The sequence below is a fragment of the Ovis canadensis genome, chromosome 8, assembly GCF_042477335.2.
Source record: "Ovis canadensis isolate MfBH-ARS-UI-01 breed Bighorn chromosome 8, ARS-UI_OviCan_v2, whole genome shotgun sequence".
Lineage (NCBI taxonomy): Eukaryota > Metazoa > Chordata > Mammalia > Artiodactyla > Bovidae > Ovis > Ovis canadensis.
Genome location: NC_091252.1, coordinates 101,201,664 through 101,222,330, shown reverse-complemented (window position 1 = coordinate 101,222,330; position 20,667 = coordinate 101,201,664). Strand labels below are relative to the sequence as shown.

Sequence of the window (20,667 nt, the reverse complement as noted above, 5' to 3'; positions counted from 1 at the left end):
TATTTTGGGACTCTCTATTTTAGTATAAAAATCAGTTAAATGCCAGTTTGTGTCTTATTTTCTAGGCTGCCTACAAAACAATAAAAGGGGCAACTCTCGTTGCCTTGATTGTGAGATTTTAAAATGCAGAGTTTCAGGAGGTGGCTTACCACCCACGCAGCGGTGGGCATGAGGCCAGGTCACTCAGACCCTGGGTCGGGCTCCCCGTGGGCGCTCCTGTAGTGGCGTGAACTGGTGCCCTGAGGAAAATGTTCGGGATGGTCAGGCTAAGCTGGTGTAATTCAGGAGGAGAGGACCAGGGGCCAGTTGCAGGCAGAGGCAGAGGCGCCCAGGGCCCAGGGAAGGCTGCCCGTCACATGTAGAGCTGGTTCTTGTGGTGGGCAGAGAGGAAGGGGTCTGGCCGGGGCCCTGGAGTCATTGTCTGCGAGCTTCCTGTTCTCTGGCTGGACTAGTGTTGATGCAGCCACCTTTCCGAACCAGGAGCCCGGGATCAAGCTGTCTCTTCCTTTATAATTTCTGGATGACTTGGATAGTCCTCAAGTTTTACATAATTTTTCATCATTTAGGGCCACAAATATTAGTTGTTTCTTTTTTTAGTAAATAATGTACTTGGAAGGTTACACATAAGTTGGAACAAGTTCCAACAAGCAATGTTGGAAGTTCACCGGTAAGGTTGGAAGGTCACAGTAATGTTGGAAGTTCACAGGTAAGGTTGGAAGGTCAAGGTGATACTGGAAGGTCACGGGTAAGGCTAGTTTTGAAGGAGAAGCTACTTCCTGTCCAGGATGATGCTTCCAGCCTCATCCCTAACCTTGACCCTCCCGGAGGCGTCCTTGGTCTCCTGGTGGCCATCATGATACACGGTCTTGGTGGAGCCGTCGGGGTACTCCCTCCTCTTGAACTGGGCCGTGTGGATCTCCCGCTGGCCGTTGCTGAGCACGATGGTCTTGTCACCATTCCTGGTGGAGAGAACAAGCTTGTCAGTGGCCAGCACCTCCCGTGGGGACCAGTGGGGCCAAGGGATGTGACCACCCAAGTCTGCACACCTCACCCCCAGATCTTGGTAGACAGGGGTACAGATCCTGCCAGGGTGGGAGCAGCGCAGGCACCTGCAGAGTCAGGCTATAGACAGGAGCTGAGCAGGGCTAATGGCGGCCTGGGGAGAGCTCAGGAGAGAGGCCGGGGTCACGGGCCTGTTCGGGCAGAGTTGCATGCTGGGCACCGGAAGGTAGCTCTGCGGGAGGAAGGAGAGGCCGCAGGGCTCCACCCGGGGAGAGGGGCCCTGAGGCGGGATCACCCGGGGAGGATCTGAGGCGGGATCTCCCGGGGAGGACCTGAGGCGGGATCACCCGGGGAGCGGGGGCCTGAGGCGGCGTCACACGGGAGCGGCGGGGACCTGGTGTGGAGTCGCTTGGGCACAGCGATTCCGGCCGTGGTGCCGACACCTGGGGCTTCCGTGACAGGAGAGGGAGCCGCGGAGGCAGCAGCCCGCCGCTGCCGGGCCCCTGCGCTGTGGGGCGGGGGCGCTCGGGGGTCTGAGGGCGGCCCGGGGCGGGGGTGCCGGTCTCCCTGCTCCCCGGTCGGGACGGCACCTCCCCGGGCGTCCTGGACAGCTGCCCCGTGAGTGCTGCTGCCGGCTGGGCTGCTGCACACTCGGCCTCGGTGGGCACAGCCCGAATGCCGGGGTTGTTTTCATGGCTGCAGTCCAGTCACGACCAATGTCAGTGGAGGAAACACCTGAAAATGAGTGTCTATGGAGTGGGAGGTGGGAGGGAGCTTCAAGAGCGGGGGCATAGCACAGCTATGGCTGATTCACCTCGAAGCATGGCAGAAGCCTACACAGTGTTGTAAAGCAACTATGCTCCAATTAAAAAAATATTTTTAAAAAAATGAGTGTTTAGATCCATCTTAGCTATGATCAATCAGATCAAGGTTATAAGACCAAACCTCGAGGGTCAACGAAGTTTTCTGCTATACTTATACAAATACTGCAACTTTTACAAAACTTAGATTAATCCAGAGAATTGACAACTGCACAAACCACAAATTCCGGAGACTTCAGACCGACACCACCTGTCCTGGTACCAACCTTTCCACACTCACAATGGTCCCATCTGGGAATACAGTCTCCTCGCGTCCATCACTCAGACGCTGCACCGTCCCATCTGGAAACACGATTTCCTTTGAGCGGCCAGGGCAGACTTTTTCTGAAGAATACAGGTTAATTCAACAGATCTTCATAGCTGGAATATTTGTTGCATTATTTAGCTGTACAAACATATTTTACAGTGAGCCGCTCCAAGAGGGCTAGTATGCAAGATGTTCTTGTATCCTGCTCTCTCATATTTTATTGATATTTGAATGTCTTGCTCCAGGCAGGCCCATCTCCCTGGTCTCATTAAAATACATAATTTCTATTCTCCCAACTTCACTCAAATTATGTCCTAATTAAGATTTTTCTTTCCTTCCATATGCTCTCTGGCTCCCTAAATCCTGCCTTTCAAGACCGTCATCACTCACCCCACAGCAAATGGACCTTTGAGGGCCTTGGACCCTCGGTATGGTAGAGTTCACTGTCAGTGTTTCCTGTGAACTTGAGGGGTCATGCCAGACGGTGAATGTTCGAGGGGAGAGAGAAGATATGGGAAAGCCTCGGACTGGAATTCCAGAAGAAGAAGGCAAGAACGAGGAGGAATGCAGATATGATCAAAGATAGTGACTGAATTTCCCAGACTGGATGCAAAAATGCGACTCCACAGATCTAGGAGGTCCAGCTTATTCCAAGCAGAATAAATGAAAAGAAATCCAAGGGGCATGTTACGGCTTGACCTGTCCCCCACCCAGAGTTCCTGTATTGATGTCCTGGCCCCAGCACCTCAGAACAGGGCCTTCCTAGCACATGCAATTAGTCAAGATGACGTCATGCTGGAGCAGGGTGAGCCCTGACCCCACAGGACTGGTCATAGGAACAGAAGTCTTCAGGGTCAGAGGGGCATTGATCTTAATATATGCAGCTTATCCCCAAGAGGAACAGAAAATAGAAACAATGGATGTGTGTGTTTGCATGTATACATATATGCACACAGAGAATGATACAGCAGATGTGGCAACAGCTTAAAACTTGGTGAATCTGAGTAAGGAGCATATAGGACGCTTACATTAAAATAAATACGTGCTTTTAAATTTAGGGCAAACAAATAAAAGGGGGGCTGAGTAACAGTTAAAGAGTTTGCTCTAATGGATAAATACAGAATGCAGTGCCCAACAGAGTTCACGTTCCTCTCAAGCTCACATAGAATCAGTACATTTAAATAGGAGTCAAACCGAAGAAAGGAGTCATACCCCTATGGTGGTGGTGGTTTAGATGCTAAGTCGTGTCCGACTCTTATGACCCCATGGACTGTAGCCAGCCAGGCTCCTCGGTCCATGGGATTCTCCAGGCAAGAATACTGGAGTGGATTGCCATTTCCTTCTCCAGGGGGATCTTTCTGACCCAGGAATCGAACCCAGGTCTCCTGCATTGCAGGCAGATTCTTTACCACTGAGCTACCAGGGAGGCCCTCCTATAAAGAAAATTAAATCAGCAAAGTTAAAATAGAGGGAAAAGTCTCAGACTGAGATTCATGTCCAGGATCACACACACCCAATAGAAATATTTTGTCCCACCAGGATCCTCTGTTTTACTACCCTCAACAGAACACGAGGTTCTCTGCCCCTAGTCAATACCCATAACCAGCTGTCCTTGCCACCCCCTTCTGGGCTGATTAGCCATATTTCCCAGAGAGAACGACAGTGACCACCTAAAATTGAGAGAACTAGAGAAGGGAGCGCATGGGGTGGTTTGCATGATAGCCAGCGAGCCTATACTGAGGGTGGCTTTGGTTCTGTGGGCTACAAACTCAGAGAGATGGACTCCCTGTCTCAGTGAGGGAAGGACGCCTTGGTTTGGTATCATTTCAACATCTTTGTTTTGAAAAGCCGAGGGCAGTACTAACCCACCTCCAATTATGTGTGAGGAACAACAGGATTTGAAACACTTGACAAATAGGAAACAACTCTTTGGTTGGAAAGTATAAAGGCAAATCAATGAACCTCTTGAATTAAACAGGTAAACTGTCACTGGCTCATTCATCAGGGACCCTGGTCCTTCAAGGCAGACACTGGTGGGTATTCACAAACTGGACCTACGGTCCCGGTGATCTCAGAGAGCATGTTATAATTCCACCCTCTCTCAGGACAGCTGTGAAACCAGGTACAGTGGTCAGGAAGGATATTAAGTGATGGCACATGGGAAGTGTCCAACCCAGAGGGGGATCTATTTTCAAATCGGTCCCAGATTAGGAAGTGACACTTTGTGCAAAGAAGTCGAGATGGTGACCTCAAGTCTGACCTTCCTTCTATGACGGCTCTGGAGACAGGCAGACCCATAATGGGGTGGAGGCTAAACGGCTGCAGTAAAGCCATCGAGGGACAATCTTTTGGAAATCCACAAAGCTCAGAGCAGGATCAGGACTTTGTTAGTTTCAACAGCAAGAGTAGCAACTCAAGAAGGTGGAAATGCCCATTTCACACAGAGCCTCAGTAGCTACAGGCGGCAAGAAAGACCTTGGGGGTACAATCTGTGCACTCTCTCAAAAATCCGCTCCAGAGGCAAAATTCTCAAACTTCTGGCTGTAATGCTGATGTTGGTTGTTCAATTGCTCAGTCATGTCCCACTCTATGTGACCCCATGGACTGCAGCACACCAGGCTTCCCTGTCCTTTATCATCTCCCTCCCGGAGCTTCCTAAAATTCATGTCCACTGAGTCCACAATGCCACTACCCCACCTCAGGCCAAACTACAGGGAGGGAACACAGCCCCACCCATCAGCAGAAAATTGGATTAAAGATTTATTGAGCATGGCCTTACCCACCAGAGCAAGACCCAGTTCGCCCCACAGCCAGTCCCTTCCATGGGGAAGCTTCCACAAGCTCTGATGCTTATCCATCAGAGGGGAGACATAATGAAAACCACAATCACAGAAAACTAATCAAACTGATCACATGGACCACAGCCTTGTCTAACACAATAAAAGTATGAGCCATGCCATGTAGGGCCACCCAAAGATGGACAGGTCATGGAGGAGAGTTCTGACAAAGCGTGGCCCACTGGAGAAGGGAATGGCAAACCACTTCAGCATTCTTGCCTTGAGAACCCCAGGAACAGTATGAAAAGGGCTTTTAAGTGAGTTAATTGCTGAGTCACCTGGCCGACGTCTGCCATGGAGAATTTGCTTTAAAAGTGCCCACAGCTGGTAGAGTTAACCTTTCCCCAGGCAGCGCCCTGCGCACCTCCTGCCCATGGCCAGCACCTCTCCCCAGAGGTGCTCGTGGCATCACTCACCTGACTGCTTGTTGGGAACACGCCCAGCTTCCAGAGGGCGGCGATGTGCCGCGCCTGCTCTCCCAGCCCCGGCAGAGTGTGTCTGCAAACACCAGAAACACACCTGTGTTGGGATGCTGTCCGGGGGTCACTCTGCTGCTGCTGCTGCTAAGTCACTTCAGTCATGTCCGACTCTGTGCAACCCCATAGACGGCAGCCCACCAGGCTCCCCTGTCCCTGGGATTCTTCAGGCAAGAACACTGGAGTGGGTTGCCATTTCCTTCTCCAATGCATGAAAGTGGAAAGTGAAAATTGAAAGGGAAGTCACTCAGTCATGTCCGACTCTTAGCAATCCCAGGGACTGCAGCCTACCAGGCTCCTCCGTCCATGGAATTTTCCAGGCAAGTGTACTGGAGTGGGGTGCCATTGCTTTCTCTGGGGGGGTCACTCTGAGCCTGGGCTTAATCTGTGAATCTAGTAGAGCGCTTCCTGCAGGGTGAGGCCTGAGCTGTGTGTGGTAAGGAAAGTAGGGCTTTGGAAGAGGAGCGGGACATCAAAGCCCCCAAAATGGAGGCAACTAGGATGCCTGGTTAGTCCGGGGGATCACTGGCCGAGAGGTAGCCCTCAGCCTTTCACCCAGATGGGCTCTGGAACCTGGAACCTGCCAAGCTAAGCACCCTTGGGGGGATCTGTAGCTATCTAGACCCCCCTATTTCATGACGAGCGCAGTGAGTGTGAGCTGTGATCCCTGCCACCGAGAGCCTCACCGCCCAGTTCCGGATAACCCACAAGCTCGTCTATGGTCATCTGTCCACACATCTGCCTTTTTAACAGGTCCCGTGATTGTGAGTTTCTGAGTTATGATGACTCCTTTGATTTTCAATCAAGTGGAGAAGGACCAGGTGGGAAAGTGCAAGAGAGGAGGGGGAGATGCTTGCTGTTGGGGGGTCCCTGGGCTAAGCTGGGTGAGCCTGGACCATGCAGCAGGGAGGGTGGGTTAAAGAAAGGAAGGCTACAGATACAAAAATCTGTTTAATGGATGGATTTGTTTTCAAAGTGAGAACTTGGGAGGAAGAAATCTCAGTCTACTCCGAGCTCTGAGGGTCTGGCCCAGTCAGTTGGTGCCGGCCATCCTGAGCGTCTTTGCTCGTCAGGAATAGAGGCTGAGAGAATGAACACGTGGAGAGAACTCTTTAAGTAAAGTTGAATTATTTGGAAAACTGTGCTCCCGAGGTTCAAGCGCAGTGCTTTCTTGTTTTGAAGTGAGTCTTCTCACATGGATCGTCTGTCCCAAAGTGAGTGGAAGCAGAAAGAAGGCTTATTTGTCCAGCATCTCCCTCCCAGGACACCCGGGTCCTGTCCTGCCCAGCAGCTTGTCTTCACCATCTACACCGAGCATCTGCACCCATCCTTGGTCTCTGCGTTTCCACACCATCCTGAGTCTGGCTAAGAAACAACTATCTGTTGCCCCAACCTCAGGGAAACTCCGGGGTTCAAAGTGTGAAGGGCTGGGTAGGTTACAAGATCAACACCACATAGCTGTGACATAATGGGAGGCCACCTTCCAAACAGGTTCTTCCAGACTCTCCTATTTGCATTAGTTTGCAACAACAACAACAAAAAAGTACGTGTGGGTTAGCTCAGGTCACTGAGAGCTCGTATGGCAGTGAAATAGTTCAGCACTCCAACATTCACCCTCAGAAAGGGGCAGAGGCTTTAGCTGGAGTGAAAACACAGAGCCATCAGCTGACCTCTCTAATTAAAACCAGTAAAACAAGAGGGAAACAGCAGAGATGAGCTCTGCAGCCCTTCAGGACTCCCAGGGCCCTAGCGCTACCTCTTAATCCCTAAGCCTGGTTAAAAAAAAAAAAAAGTCAAGTTGCATATTTAAAGGCGGCTTAAGAAATGTGTCAAACACAGTCTGGTGATGTTTCGGTGCTAGAAGACAGTTATCAGGTTACCACTCTCAGAGCCAAGTTAGATCCCAAATTATCTGGACAATCGCCTTTCTGGAGAAGTTCCTGTAAAAACTCCAGATTCTGCTGAATCTCTTCCCCCAAATACGATAACTTAACACAACCCAGACATCCGTTCGTCCCATGAGCCTTGGTCAACGTGACCCCTGCTCCCTCCAAACACGTCCCGTGCCTCTACCGGTCATACCCAGAGTTCTCAGCTGTCGGTGCCTGAGTGCTCGACATGCACCACGCGGCACCGGCCTGCTGTGACCTTAGTCTGGGTAATAACCTGCAGCGGATTCTCCCGGCCTGGGCACAGCTGACAGCTTGGGCCAGATCGTCCTTTGTTGTGTGTGTAGGAATGGAGGGGGCACCCTATATGTGCTGTAGGACACTGACCGTGCCCGTGGCCTCCACCCTCTGGATGCCAAGAGCCCCCCACCACTCCAGTCATGATAGCCAAGAGTGACCCCCAGCATTGTAAATGCTTCTGGGGGCCAGTTGAGAATGCTGATCTGTTAAACACGTGTGCCCTGATTTTCAGCTGTGGAAACTGAGGGCTCAGGAGATCAGTTCATTTCCCATGTTCACGATCATGGTCACTGAGAGTGATTCTGTCCCAGGCCCCTGTGGCTCCAAGGCCCGGGCTTCCTGCTTCATCCAGCACCCAGCACCGAAAGACCAGCACTGAGCATCTAGGACCCAGCATCCAGTGCCCAGCACCCAAAGTCCAGCACCAAGCACCTGGCACTCAACACCCAGTGCCTAGTACCTAGAGACCAGCACCCAGTGCCCAGCAGCTAGCACCCAGCTATGGGGAGACCAGCTCCTTCTCCTACCAGACAGTGCAAAAGCCATTCAACTGAAGAAGAGAGAAACCATCTCCTTCCCTTTGACCTCCAGCTTATACTAGGACTGAGTCCCTGGCTCTCTGCCTAAGTCTGCTGCAGTACTAATGCTAATTCTATAATTAAGGCACTTCTGTTAGGTGTTTACTACTGAGCAGGAGCACAGGCCATGCCCTGTGTCACTCGCTCTCATCACCATCCATCCAGTGAAGCTCATGGATGAGGCTTAGAGGGCTGACCAGTCCCTGAATGACTGAGAACTCACGGCCAGGACAGGGCTGGCGGCTACTCCCTCTCTGGTGTGGAATCCCGAGTTTCCCATTGACTTGAGCATCTCACCAGCCCAAGAGCACCCAGTAGGCAGAAGAGCCCCCCACAGTGGAAGCCTGGCACCTGCCCACTTTCTAGCTTCATCCTTGAGCCCCCAAGGAAGAGGGTGACGATGAACAGACACTTTCCTAATAACCGGGGGGGTCTGATTTTTTTAAGACCAACGTGTAGCTGTACACACCAGTCTGGTGTCTTGCGGGCTCTCCGTCACGTCCCAGTTAGAACATCGTGGGGTGGTGTCTGGGGCTGCAGCTGTGGCCACACTATTCCACCCGCTTCCTGGGAGCCCTGCCCCCCAACAACGCCCACCCCCGCCCTCTCCATGGACGTGACCTTCAGGGGCTGAGACTCTTTGCAAGGGCTGAAGTGTGGAGCAAGGAGGCGCTCCAGGCAAATACGAGCAAATTGCGTGCGAGCCTGCCTTGCTCTGGGAGGTGCGCGGCCCTGTTTACTGGAAGCAGACTGTCAGCACGGGAGCTGGGTCCGGGAAGACGGACGGCACCACCACAACGTACCTCGTCCTTGGGGTGCTGGACCTCCCCCTCCTCCTCCTGTCTTATCTTGGTGTCCTCATGCTGGGACGCATTTGGGGGCAACTCTGGTTCTACAGGAAGACCCTGTGGAAAGAGCATCACATTGTCTGAGGAGACCGTGGTTAGGACGCCTGCCACCGCACCTCACTGGGCCAGCCCCGTGGCCCATCCAGGGCCATGTTCTGGGCTTCTGTGAAGGCGCACATCCCCAGCGTCCCTGTTCATCTGATCTGGGCCAGGATGGCCGAGTGGCAGCACAGCAGGTAAGGGAAACCTCCTGATCAAGACGTGGCCCCCCATCATCGGCCCCGATCGTCGCCCCCCATCGTTGCCCCACCATCGTTGCCCACCGTCATCAGCCCCAATCGTCGCCCCCCATTGTCGCCCCCCATCGTCGCCCCACGCAGAGCTGGCGGGGTTCCTTCTGAGGCATTGAGGTGAGCCCATGAGTGAGGGTCCAAAGTCAAGTAAAAGCCAGAGGAAAATGTCAACTCTTAGCGCCTTACTTATGACGTCAGAAAGGGCAGAACAGAATGTGGGCTGTTCTTGGGAGAAGGGAAGGGAAGTTATCTCTCACAGCTCCCTACTTCTACACCATATTGCTGTTGCTGCGCTCCCCAGGTGGCTCAGATGGTAAAGAATCTGCCTGCAATACGGGAGGCGTGGGTTCGATCCCTGGATCGGGAAGATTCCCCTGGAGGAGGAAATGGCAACCCACTCCAGTATTCTTGCCTGGAGAATCCCATGGAGAGGAGCCTGGGGGGCTAGAGTCCAGAGGGTCACAAAGAGTCAGACACGACATAGAGACTAAACAACAACAACTTTTACCCCATAAATACGTTCAAGCCCAAATTTCCTTCCATGAAGAAAATTATAAATTCTTAAAGAGATGGGATTACCAGACCACCTGACCTGCCTCCTGAGAAATCTGTATGCAGGTCAAGAAGCAACAGTTAGAACTGGACATGGACCAACAGACTGGTTCCAAACCGGGAAAGGAGTACGTCAAGGCTGTATATTGTCACCCTGCTTACTTAACTCATATGCAGAGTACATCATGAGAAATGCCTGGCTGGATGAAGCACAAGCTGGAATCAAGATTGCTGGGAGAAATATCAATAACCTCAGATACGCAGATGACACCACCCTTATGGCAGAAAGTGAAGAGGAACTAAAAAGCCTCTTGATGAAAGTGAAAGAGGAGAGTGAAAAAGTTGGCTTAAAGCTCCATATTCAAAAAACTAAGATCGTGGCATCCGGTCTCATCACTTCATGGCAAATAGGTGGGGAAACAGTAGCTGACTTTATTTTCTGGGCTCCAAAATCACTGCAGATGGTGACTGCAGCCATGAAATTAAAAGACGCCTGATCCTTGGAAGAAAAGTTATGACCAACCTAGACAGCATATTAAAAAGCAGATATATTACTTTACCAACAAAAGTCCATCTAGTCAAAGCTATGGTTTTTCCAGTGGTCATGTATGGATGTAGAATCGGACTATAAAGAAAGCTGAATGCAAAATAATTGATGCTTTTGAACTGTGGTGTTGGAGAAGACTCTTGAGAGTCCCTTGGACTGCAAGGAGATCCAACCAGTCCATCCTAAAGAAAATCAATCCTGAATATTAATTGGAAGGACTGATGCTAAAGCTGAAACTCCAATACTATGGCCACCTGATGTGAAGAACTGACTCACCGGAAAAGACCCTGATCTGGGAAAGATTGAAGGCGGGAGGAGAAGGGGACAGAGGATGAGATGGTTGGATGGCATCACCGACTCAATGGACATGAGTTTGAGTAAACTCTGGGAGTTGGTGATGGACAGGGAGGCCTGGCATGCTGTAGTCCATGGGGTCACAAAGAGTTGAACACTACTGAGCGACTGAACTGAATAATGCTACTGATTCTTGTTTTAAATACAGTGTATAATAAGCAGATTGCTAGCTAGCAGTTAGAGGTAATTATGCTATATTTGCCTTTGATTTTACTATTAATAGTTTTGGTTAAAAATTATAAGTAAAACTGTTATAAAACTTCAATTTGAGAACTCAAGTGATGGAAAAGTATCACTCTTATTTTGACAACGTGCTAAATGCCTCCAAGTGAAAGCAAGGAAAAATGTTTCGACATGTAGGCAAGGCTGCAGCCCCTCAGCAGGTAAGGGGAGCGGTATTTGGAATCACCATGGTTTTCTGTTCTCCCCATGAAGACAGAGGGGGCATCCCTCTCAGTGCTGGGGGCTGCACCCCCTCAACACACCCACCTGCAGCTCCTCGGAGATGCTCAGGGAGGAACACGTGGTCTCATCCATTGGTACCCAGGCAGGGAGCCTGCCTGCATCGCTCCCGGAGGGCGAGGAGCGTGTGTCTGCAGAGCAAGCATGTGAGGCTGAGAGAACAGTGCACACACGTCTTGAAACCACATTATCTAGTTTCCAAGTCCCACGTAAACAGACATGAACACATTCTGTTTCCTTCACGAGATCAATATGCAAACAGAGGGTCAGTTATACAGACACAGGGTCAATTGATCACGCGGGAAACGTGAGCTATTTAAAGAATACGCCTGCTAAGTCACTTCAGTCGTGTCCGGCTCTGCGAGCCCCATGGACTGCTGCCCACCAGGCTCCTCTGTCCATGGGATCCTCCAGGCAAGAATACTGGAGTGGGTTATCATCTCCTCCTCCAGGGGATCTTCTCGACCCAGGGATGGAACCCATGTCTCTTACCTGTCCTGCCCCGGCAGGCAGATTCTTTATCACTAGCGCCACCCGGGAAGCCCATTTAAAGAATATATTCACCCTTTTTCACGTACTAAGATGGTTCGGGTGATGGAATTCAAAGGCCTGTTCTCTGCCTTGGAGCTGCGAATGAGCCAGCAGGCAGATGGGTGTGAGGAGAGGAAAACCTGACCCCACGGTGGCAGGTCTGCTGGGCAGAAGGGGTCTGGGGGTGAGCGCCACCTCAGTCCCAGGAGTTGGGGAGCATGTCTCCAAGGAGGCACCGCTCGTCAGGGGAGACAGGGCTGGAGGTTGAGGCTTGGGTGGGCGGGGGCTGTCCCACTCGGCATATCAGGAGCAGGAAGCTCCAGCAGGTAAACTGAGGTTGGGGGAGCAGGGTCGGGCCTGGCCCACAGGGTCCTCTCGGGGGCCAGGGGCCACCGGCATTGACCCTCGAGGGGATGAAGAGCCAGCCTGGGCTGTGGGGAGACCCCGGGGCGGACCCAGAGGACCGGCAGGGAGGAGGGGAGGGGGCCCGCCGGGCAGGCAGACAAGTCCGCGTCCACCCAGGCTGAGGGTGGGCTCTGAGATGGCAAGGCCGGGGGTCCTGCCAGGAGGACTGGCACGGGGGACAGGCAGCTAAGGGCAAGGTCTCCAGAAGCCACGCGATCCTGATCATCCTACTGAGTTCACGGGAGCCTCGGGCACCCGCAGCTCATGCTCGGCACAAACGTGCCAACCTGCAGGGCCCCGGCTGGCGTGAGGCAGGGTTTAGGGTGGCAGGTCCGCACGTGGGTCTGAAGTGACTTGGGAAGGGCTCCCTCCCTGACATGTCCGGAGCTCGGGGCTCTCTGGTCCTGCTGCTAGGACCCTGGAGGGGATGGTCCCATCTGGGTGGTGGACCGCCTGCCCCCAGGACCAGCTCTGGGTGTGCGGGGAGAGGGGATGTGCGGGGCAGACTGGCAGAAGGAGACCCAAAGGAACTGGAGAAAGAGGGTCAGAGCAGGGTGGACGACCTGCTGAGAACCACAGGCGCTTGCCAAGGAAAGACCTTCAGGATAATAAACACTAACAGGATAGTAAAAGCCAACGTCTGGGAGCAAACAGCAAACATGGGAGAAAAGCCGGCTCGAGGGGGCTCACCCGGGTTGGCCTGGGCTCGGTGGTCCTGGGGCGCGACCGCAAGGGCAGCTGGCGCTGGGGACCTCCTGCCGCTCCATTTCTGCAGACTTCGGGGCGATTGTTGGAGCACCTAGGGGCAAGGACGGGCACAGAGCCCGCAGGCCCGCTCAGCTGCGCACCTCGGGGCCAGAAATGACACCACAGAAAACCTCTTCCGCTGTCAGTTTTCAAACCGCCCGAGGACTCCGCCAGCAGCCCTGAGCCCAGCGCTGCAAGGACCTTTATTTTTGGTTTTGGTCATATTTTTGTTGTTGCTGCTGTTGTTCTTGAAGCAGAGTTGATTTGCAGTGTTGCGTTAATTTCAGGCACACAGCAAAGTGATTCAGTTAAATATGTATATTCTTTTCCAGCCTCTTTTCGCTTATAGGTTATTACAAAATATTGAGCAGAGTTCCCTAGGCTGCACAGCTGGTCCTTGTATCCGTTTTATCTGCAGCAGTGTGTGCCTGTTAATCCTAGTTTATCCCTCTGCGCCCCGCTTCCTCTTCGGTAAACATAGGTTTGTGTTCTGGGTCTGTGGGTCTATTTCCATCTGGAGGGTAAGCTCATTCACATCATGCTTTAGATTCTGCATGTGAGTGACGTCGCATGTGCTCGTCTTTCTGCGTCTGGTCTTGCTTAGTACGATAATCTCGGGTTACATCCACGCTGCTGCACGTGGCCTTGCCTCACTTGTTCCCTGGCTGAGCTGCGCTCCGTTGTATATCCGTGCCACGGCTTTTTCCTTCCTCTGTTGACGGACCCTTAGCTAGCTTCCGTGTCCCGGCTGTTGTAAACAGTGCTGCTATGAACGCTGGGGTGCGAGTACCCTTTCAAATTATGACTTTCTGTGGCTGTGTGCCCAGGAGTGGGAGTGCTGAGTCACGTGATGGCTCTATTTCTAGGGGCTGTTTTTTTAAAATGTATTCTATCGAGGTGTAGTTGATTCGCAATGTTTCTCAAGGTCTGCCATGCAGTCAGTTCAGCTCAGTCGTGTCCGACTCTTTGCGACCCCAAGGACTGCAGCCCGCCAGGCCTCCCTGTCCATCACCAACTCCCGGAGTTTACTCAGACTCACGTCCCTTGAGTCAGTTATTCAAGGGGCTGCTTCTAGGTGTAGGAATATACAGAGCACAACAGAGAAAATGGTAATCAACTCCATTCATTTACTTTTTTCGCATTAAAGTCAGATAATATTCATTAATACATGAAAAAATAATTATTCTTAATAAATTTAAACTATTTAGAATGATAAATTGAGTCTCCTTTTTAGACACAGTGGAATTTCATCTAAATCTAGGTTTTCAGTGTACAAATTAGCGCTGCTCTCCAGTGTTACCTTTCCATCCTCAGACAGGGCTGGCTTTTCTTCAGAGGCTTGTTCCCTCCCAGGAGGCTTTGCATGTCCGTCTTGAAGACTTCTGGAAAGAGCTTTATCTCCGTCTTCACATGGTATCACTTTCCCCGAGTCAGTTTTCTCTGTCTCTCTGCTTATTGGCTGAAAACAAACGTGGGAGTACTTTTGCATTAATGACAATCATTATCCAAAAATATCAGCAAATACCTCATCTTGGCCATCGCAGAAGCTAGGTTGTTATAGCCCTGTTTTCACGTGCTGCAAAGCAGAATTCTTGGTGTATCTCATCTCCCGTGCGATAGCCCATGTTCATATGGAGTCGAGGAAAGTTAGCATTGATTGTCTAAAAGAGGTTTGCTATCACGGCAAAACAAATTGCTCAAAACTGAGTTTTAAAACATACAACATAAATTTTTTCTACCCTTTGCATTATTCAAAAATTGATAACTTTCAGGTGTGAGCACACCAATTCACTTGCATGTGCATTGATTAAGGAATTATGTTGCACGCTCCTAATTAATTCAGTTCAACACAGAACAGAAGAGAAAGCTTCATCCCAAAGCAAACCAGTGACTCCACACAGCGCTGGAACTTCGGACACTCCCCACCCCAACAACCCGAAAAAGATAGCTTTCCTACTTTTAATAAACACCTGGATTAGGAGATCCCAGACCCTCCTTCAAGGAATAAAATGTTTTCTGCTCAGTAGAGGTATTGGGGCAGGAGGGTAGGACACGAGGTCATCCCCAGCAGTCCGGGGGCTTTTCAGCCCAAGACGCTGGCCTCCAAGTGTGAAGACACCTCAGAGCTGAAGTAGCAAATATGCTGCTAGTAAGATGGACTAAAGAGGGGCTGCCCTTAGCCAGGAAAATGCCGCCAGGATCAAATAACACCCCGCAGGAGGCCCCCAGAAAGCAGCGTGGACTGTGCGTGGAGAGAGGCCAGGGCACGAGCCGCGAGGAGATGCGATGGCTGCAGGTACACACAAGGACGATCCAGACAGCGTCGCAGCTGTGGTCACCTGGGCCCCGGCCCGAGGCTGGGCTAGCAGAAGGGAAGCACAGACCCAGGTGTACGGCTCTCCCGCACGTGCCCAGCTCCTGCCAGGCCCTCTGCCCTCGGGGCCCCAGGGAGCCTGCAGCAAGGGAGGGGAACCCCTGCCTTTACCAAGAGGGATTTCCTCCAGGGAAGCAGGGTGCCCCTGGGACGCGGCGGGGACACGTGGGCCTGGGTCCCCAGCCTTCGCATCCTTTCACAGACGACACACCCCAGAGTCAGCTGGCGGAAGTACCTTTCCTGACGGCAGTCCCGGGAGCGCTGCCCTGTGACTCCGGCCAGCGTGCTTCGGCATTATCCCTGTATCAGCTGGCAGAGGGGACGTTTTCCCAAAAGCAGACTCTGACACCTAAGACAATTTATCACACAGAAAATTCAGGAAGCGAGGTCACGTCTCCTGAGGTACAGTAACTGAGAGAAGTGCACATTTAATCCATTCAACAGTAACTACAGGGGAAACAGGGATGCCAGGTGGGGGACCGGGGTGGGATCCTCCCTCAGGGTGTTGCCGGCTCTCAGGAACACATGCCGCGCCCCAGACAAGGCGCCCTGTGTGCTTTGCGGTGCTCTGTGTCGTGGCTCACTGTCTGAAAATATCCCGAGATCCCCAAGGCAACGAAACCAACACCTGATCTGTTTCCTTGCGCTGTGTGTCTTCAGCTGAGAAAGGATTCAAGAAGGAAGAAAACGTGCCCCCGTTTCTAGCATCACTCACAGTTTATCTAAGATCTGAATTGGGAGACCCACAGCCTCCCAGCTCTGAAGCAAGTGGCCGGATCCCTCAGGTGGGAGGAAGTATTCCAGTTACTCACCACTCAGCCCAGAGGGCGGGAAGGGGCGGGGGGGGGGGGCGGGGGGCTGGGGGGAAGCTGGTCCAGCGTGCTCATGGGTGGTCACTGACCTCGAGGTCGTTGTCCTTCTGATCTTCTGCCCCTGAGTCGTGTCTGCACACAGATACGCCTGTGTGCACCTAAGTGTGCAATTCACTTGTGTGTCTGTTCCCTTCAGGTCAGGTGTGTGCTCTGCAGGGCAGGCCCGGTCCCTCTAAGCAGCCCCGTGACCCTGTGACGGGGACTGTGCACAGAGCTAAGGGATGTTTGAAAGCCCGCCAAGCACAGGAGCTCAAAATGAGCGAGAGAGAGAGAGGAAGAGGGAGGCCCATCCGTCGTATCACAGACACCCCAAGTCCTTGGGCTTCCCTGGGGGCTCAGCTGGTAAAGAATCCACCTGCAATGACGGAGACCTGGGTTCAATTCCTGGGTTGGGAAGATCCCCTGGAGGAGGGAAAGGCTACCCACTCCAGTGTTCTGGCCTGGAGAATCCAATGGACTGTACAGTCCCTGGGGTCACGCAGAGTCGGACACAACTGAGTGGCTTTCATTTTTCAGTTTCAAGTCCTTGAACTACAGACTCAGAAGCCCACACAGTGAGTGTAGACAAGAAGTGTTAGCGCTTCCCTTAATCTGCTGGAGGAAACCCCCAGTTACATTTCGAGGGTGTTTACGTGGTTTCTCGCTGACTCCTGCACACACAGCTCGAATGGCCCAGTTCTTTAGATGCATATCAGGAAACATGCCAACCCAGCAACAGACTCCCAGCCACCCCACCATCTCTGCGGCCTATGCTCAGGACGGCCACCCACGCGCGGAAGCGGGCGCTGTGTGCAGGGAAGCAGGGCGAGCTCTTTCCCATCTCTCCATTAAGTGACCCCAGTGCTTGGACAGAGCCCTGGGGCCCGTAGGCTGCTTCTGGGGTCAGCGAGCTGGTCCGAGTCTGGACTCTGGCTCCCCAGCCACATGACTAACCCTGGGGTTAGACGGACCCACCTCAGGGGTCGTGACACTGGTCAATAGGGGCAGAAAGCACAGATCGCCCCCCGTAAACCCGGGCAGCATCCAAGTGCTTTTGCTTGGTGTTAGTAGATGTCTTTGCAGACAGACACACAGGGCCCCCGTGAATGCCCTGGCCCACTCCCGACTGTAACTGGTTGCTCATGGGGCGTGGAGTTGACCAGAGGAGGCAAGCCCTCCTGTCTCCTTCACGGGAAGTGCCACAGTCACCCAACGCCAAGCATGCAGCTCTGTGGGTGATGCTCTGGGCTAGCAAACAGAGGCCCTGGTACCCGAGCATCTGAGCGTCTTCTCACGTGCACCGAGCCCGCTGAGCTCCGCTTGGCCTCCAGGCGGCGCCGCTCCGAGGCCCTTAGCCCGGCCCGCAGCTCCAGGTTCTGCTTCACCAGCGCGTCCATCTGGGCCCGGAGCTCACGGTGGGTGGCTGCCCAGCGGGCCTCCTGCCTCCTGAACTCCTCTCGGAGCCCCGAGACCTCCTGCTGCAGCTGCTGCAACAGGAGAGAACAAGGACCGCTGTCAGGACCCCACAGCCGCTGGGCCAGAGGCAGCCAGGAGACCTCCGTCCGTCTCCACCAAGTCACGTACAGGTGACACAACCAGCTCAGGAGGCTTATCCTTCCTGCTAAACACTACTGGGCAGAAGGAGGCTGAGAGGGCTCTCGCTTCTTCCCCCCTCATCTTATCCTAAAGGGTCAGGACAGCCTGGACTGAAGAGTGTGAGCGCCGAAGGGATTCAGACCCAGACTGTGACCTTGGCTGCCCCCCTTCCTTGCTGTGTGACCTCAGGTAAGCCACTCAACCTCTCTGGGCCTCAGCTTCTGCTCCTCTAAAATGATGATACAAAGCGACCTCAGGCCATTGCTTTGAGAGGGGAAACCTATGCGTAGCACACTCAGTGTGGAGAATGAAAAATGGGGAATAGATGTTACTTGTTGCTTTGCACTTCTTCACTCAATTATGTCCAGCTCTCCACATTAAAGTACAAAACAGACTTCAAAATTAGAAATACAAGGGGCTTCCCTGGTGGTCTGGTGGTTATGAATCCACCTTGCAGTGCAGCGGATGCTGGATCAATCCCTGGTCCAGGATCGATCCCTGGTCCTACATGCCAGAGGGCAACTAAGGCCACGCACCACACCTACTGACCCAGGGCCCTGGAGCCCGTGAGCCACAGGCACTGAAGGCTGAGCACCCTAGGACCTGCGCTCTGCAGCGAGGGAAGCCGCCACGGTGAGGACCGCAGCCAACAGTAGACCCTGCTCCTCACAGCTAGAGAAAGCCATGCACAGCAAGGAAGACCCAGCACAGCCAAAAATAATAGATAAGTAAAGAAATAAATATGCTTTTTAAAAAGTGGGTGGAAATCATCTTTTTATGAAAGAAATATAAGCTGTTGGGCATAACAAAGGAAATGTTCTTTGTATATCAGAATAAAAGCTGTTTTCAGAAAAAAAGGTATTAATTTGCCTACCTTAGAAACAGTTTAGTAGAGAGACTTAGAGGACAGAAAAATAAGTTAAAAAAACTCTAGAACTTGAGGAAGATATTTTCCTTTTATAGAGATTACCTCCAAAAAGTAATTAACATCACATTTGCAAATTAACTATTAAAAGGAAAAAAACACAATTGGAGAGAAAATTAGTAATTATATTATTCTCTCATTTTCTTCTAGAAACAGTGGGAAAGTCAATGCATTTCCATAGTGAAGTAAATTCACATTCTTCTTTTCCTCATCTGTAGGAATTATTCTAAAAACAAACAAGTTCGTGAAGTCTGATGCCGCAGAGCTTCTGGGCAGAGGGGTGGGCTGACGAGGCCCCAGAAGCTTGGGCGTGGTTCCCTGTCCTCCAGACCCCGGTTACTTTCCCGCATAGAACCTGCGGGTCATGAAGAGAGGGCGGGGAGCAGGGGCAGGCATTCCAGAGCTGGGTGCCCAGGACACAGTCGGGCAAGGACTGGCAAGAGTGGGTCAACACCAGGAACTGAGAAACCCAGGCCTGCGCCACTCAGGCCTGCATCCCCCAGGCCTGAACCCCCTGGACCTTAACCCCCAGGGCTGCACTGCCCCTAAGCCTGCATTCTCCAGCCCTGCACTCCCCCAGGCCTGTACCCCCAGGCCTGCACCCCCCAGGCCTGCACCCCCCAGGCCTCCACCCCCCAGGTCTCCACCCCCCAGGCCTCCACCCCCCAGGTCTGCATCGTCCAGGCCTGCACCCCTCAGGCCTGAACCCCCTAGATATTAACCCCCAGGGCTGCACTGCCCCTAAGCCTGCATTCTCCAGCCCTGAACTCTCCCAGGCTTGCACCCCCAGGCCTGCACCCCCTGGACCTTCATCCCCAGGCCTGCAACCCCAGGCCTGCACCCCCTGGACCTTCACCCCCTGGACCTTCATCCCCAGGCCTGCAACCCCAGGCCTGCATCCTCCAGGCCTGCACCCCGCTCACCATCATGGCCTCAGCCCCGCCATCCTCTGGGGAGTACCCAGCTGCTGTCTCGGGCTTGGGCCCGGCCCCGCCATCTTCTGGGCAGCCGGGCTCCGTCTCCGCCGGCTCCTCGGCCCCCAGGTGAGCCCTCAGCATTCTGAGGAGGGAGCAAAAGGTCGGTGGGCGGGGAGGGAGTGCAGGCCGCCCCCGACTGCCTCATGGGACCCCCCCCTCACGACAGCCCAGCTCGGCCAGTGTGATGCCTACAAAGCTGACTCACGGACCGGCCATGGCGCTGTCTGCCAAGCTCCCACGGAGGACCGAGCGGCCACACGCCGGCGCTCCTTGGTGGTGGAGCGCAGACGCTGTGACTCACAGACCATCGGGCTGTGCAGACGGGACCCCTGCAACCGCGGCTGTGCTCAGGGGGTTCTCCGTGGGAGGCTGAGGCCCCCGCTCTGCGCGCAGCACTGCCCAGACTGCTGGAGTGGACCCTCTGCCCACCAAGCTGAAGGGGCGGCTTCTCTAGCACCAGTGGGCCGAGTCTGGGCCACCGGGGACCAGGGACGCCACCCAGGAGCGGGAATGTTGGCCCTGCCCCCGGCGCCTCAGGCGGGGCCGGGTGGGCAGGTTTCCAGCCTTCAGGCTGCGGGCTTCCGGCTGTGGAGACTCCTGCGGCTCCCGGCCAGGCTGCGTGCAGACACGAGGAGGAGCCGGGCTGGAGGGGAGGCGCGTCCACCGCAGCACCTCACAGCCGCGGAAAACAGAGCCAGACCCGAGAAAGCAAGTTCCCGCAAACACGGGGCATCCTCCGAAACCGCTCTCGGCCGATGGTCCTTCCTTTCTGCTCAAGGAAACCCGGGCCTTGATCAAAATGAGGATTAAGGCTGACTCAGAGTGACGGGCGAGTGTGGCCTTGAGTACAGAATGAAGCAGGGCAGAGGCTGAGTTTCGTCAAGCGAGCACGCCGGTCATAGCAAACATGTTCTTCCAACAACGAGAGAGACGACTATTCACATTACCGGGCAGTCAAAACCCAAATCAGACTGATTATATTCTTGCAGCCAAAG

General features: G+C 53.4%; 1 protein-coding gene across 1 annotated transcript; it reads right to left on the bottom strand.

Moving 5' to 3' along the window:
* Positions 1–577: 577 nt before the first annotated feature.
* Positions 578–20,275, bottom strand: TCP10L (t-complex 10 like). Its single transcript, XM_069599329.1, has 11 exons — positions 19,882–20,275; positions 19,619–19,754; positions 17,446–17,661; positions 15,559–15,672; positions 14,250–14,408; positions 12,893–13,001; positions 11,294–11,397; positions 9,014–9,115; positions 5,384–5,465; positions 2,090–2,207; positions 578–959 (listed from the first exon to the last, which is right to left on the bottom strand). The coding sequence occupies exons 2-11, from the start codon at positions 19,751–19,753 to the stop codon at positions 770–772; spliced, it is 1,329 nt and encodes a 442-aa protein (XP_069455430.1). The 5' UTR covers position 19,754; positions 19,882–20,275; the 3' UTR covers positions 578–769.
* Positions 20,276–20,667: the final 392 nt, after the last annotated feature.

Coding starts and splice junctions, on each gene's coding strand:
- TCP10L (XM_069599329.1), bottom strand. CDS start 19,753: ATGCTGAGGGCTCACCTGGGGGCCGAGGAGCCGGCGGAGACGGAGCCC. Junction 17,662..19,618: donor GCGGGGCTGAGGCCATGATG/GTGAGCGGGGTG, acceptor CTCCTGTTGCAG/CAGCTGCAGCAGGAGGTCTC. Junction 13,002..14,249: donor CCCTGTCTGAGGATGGAAAG/GTAACACTGGAG, acceptor CCTTGCCCCTAG/GTGCTCCAACAATCGCCCCG.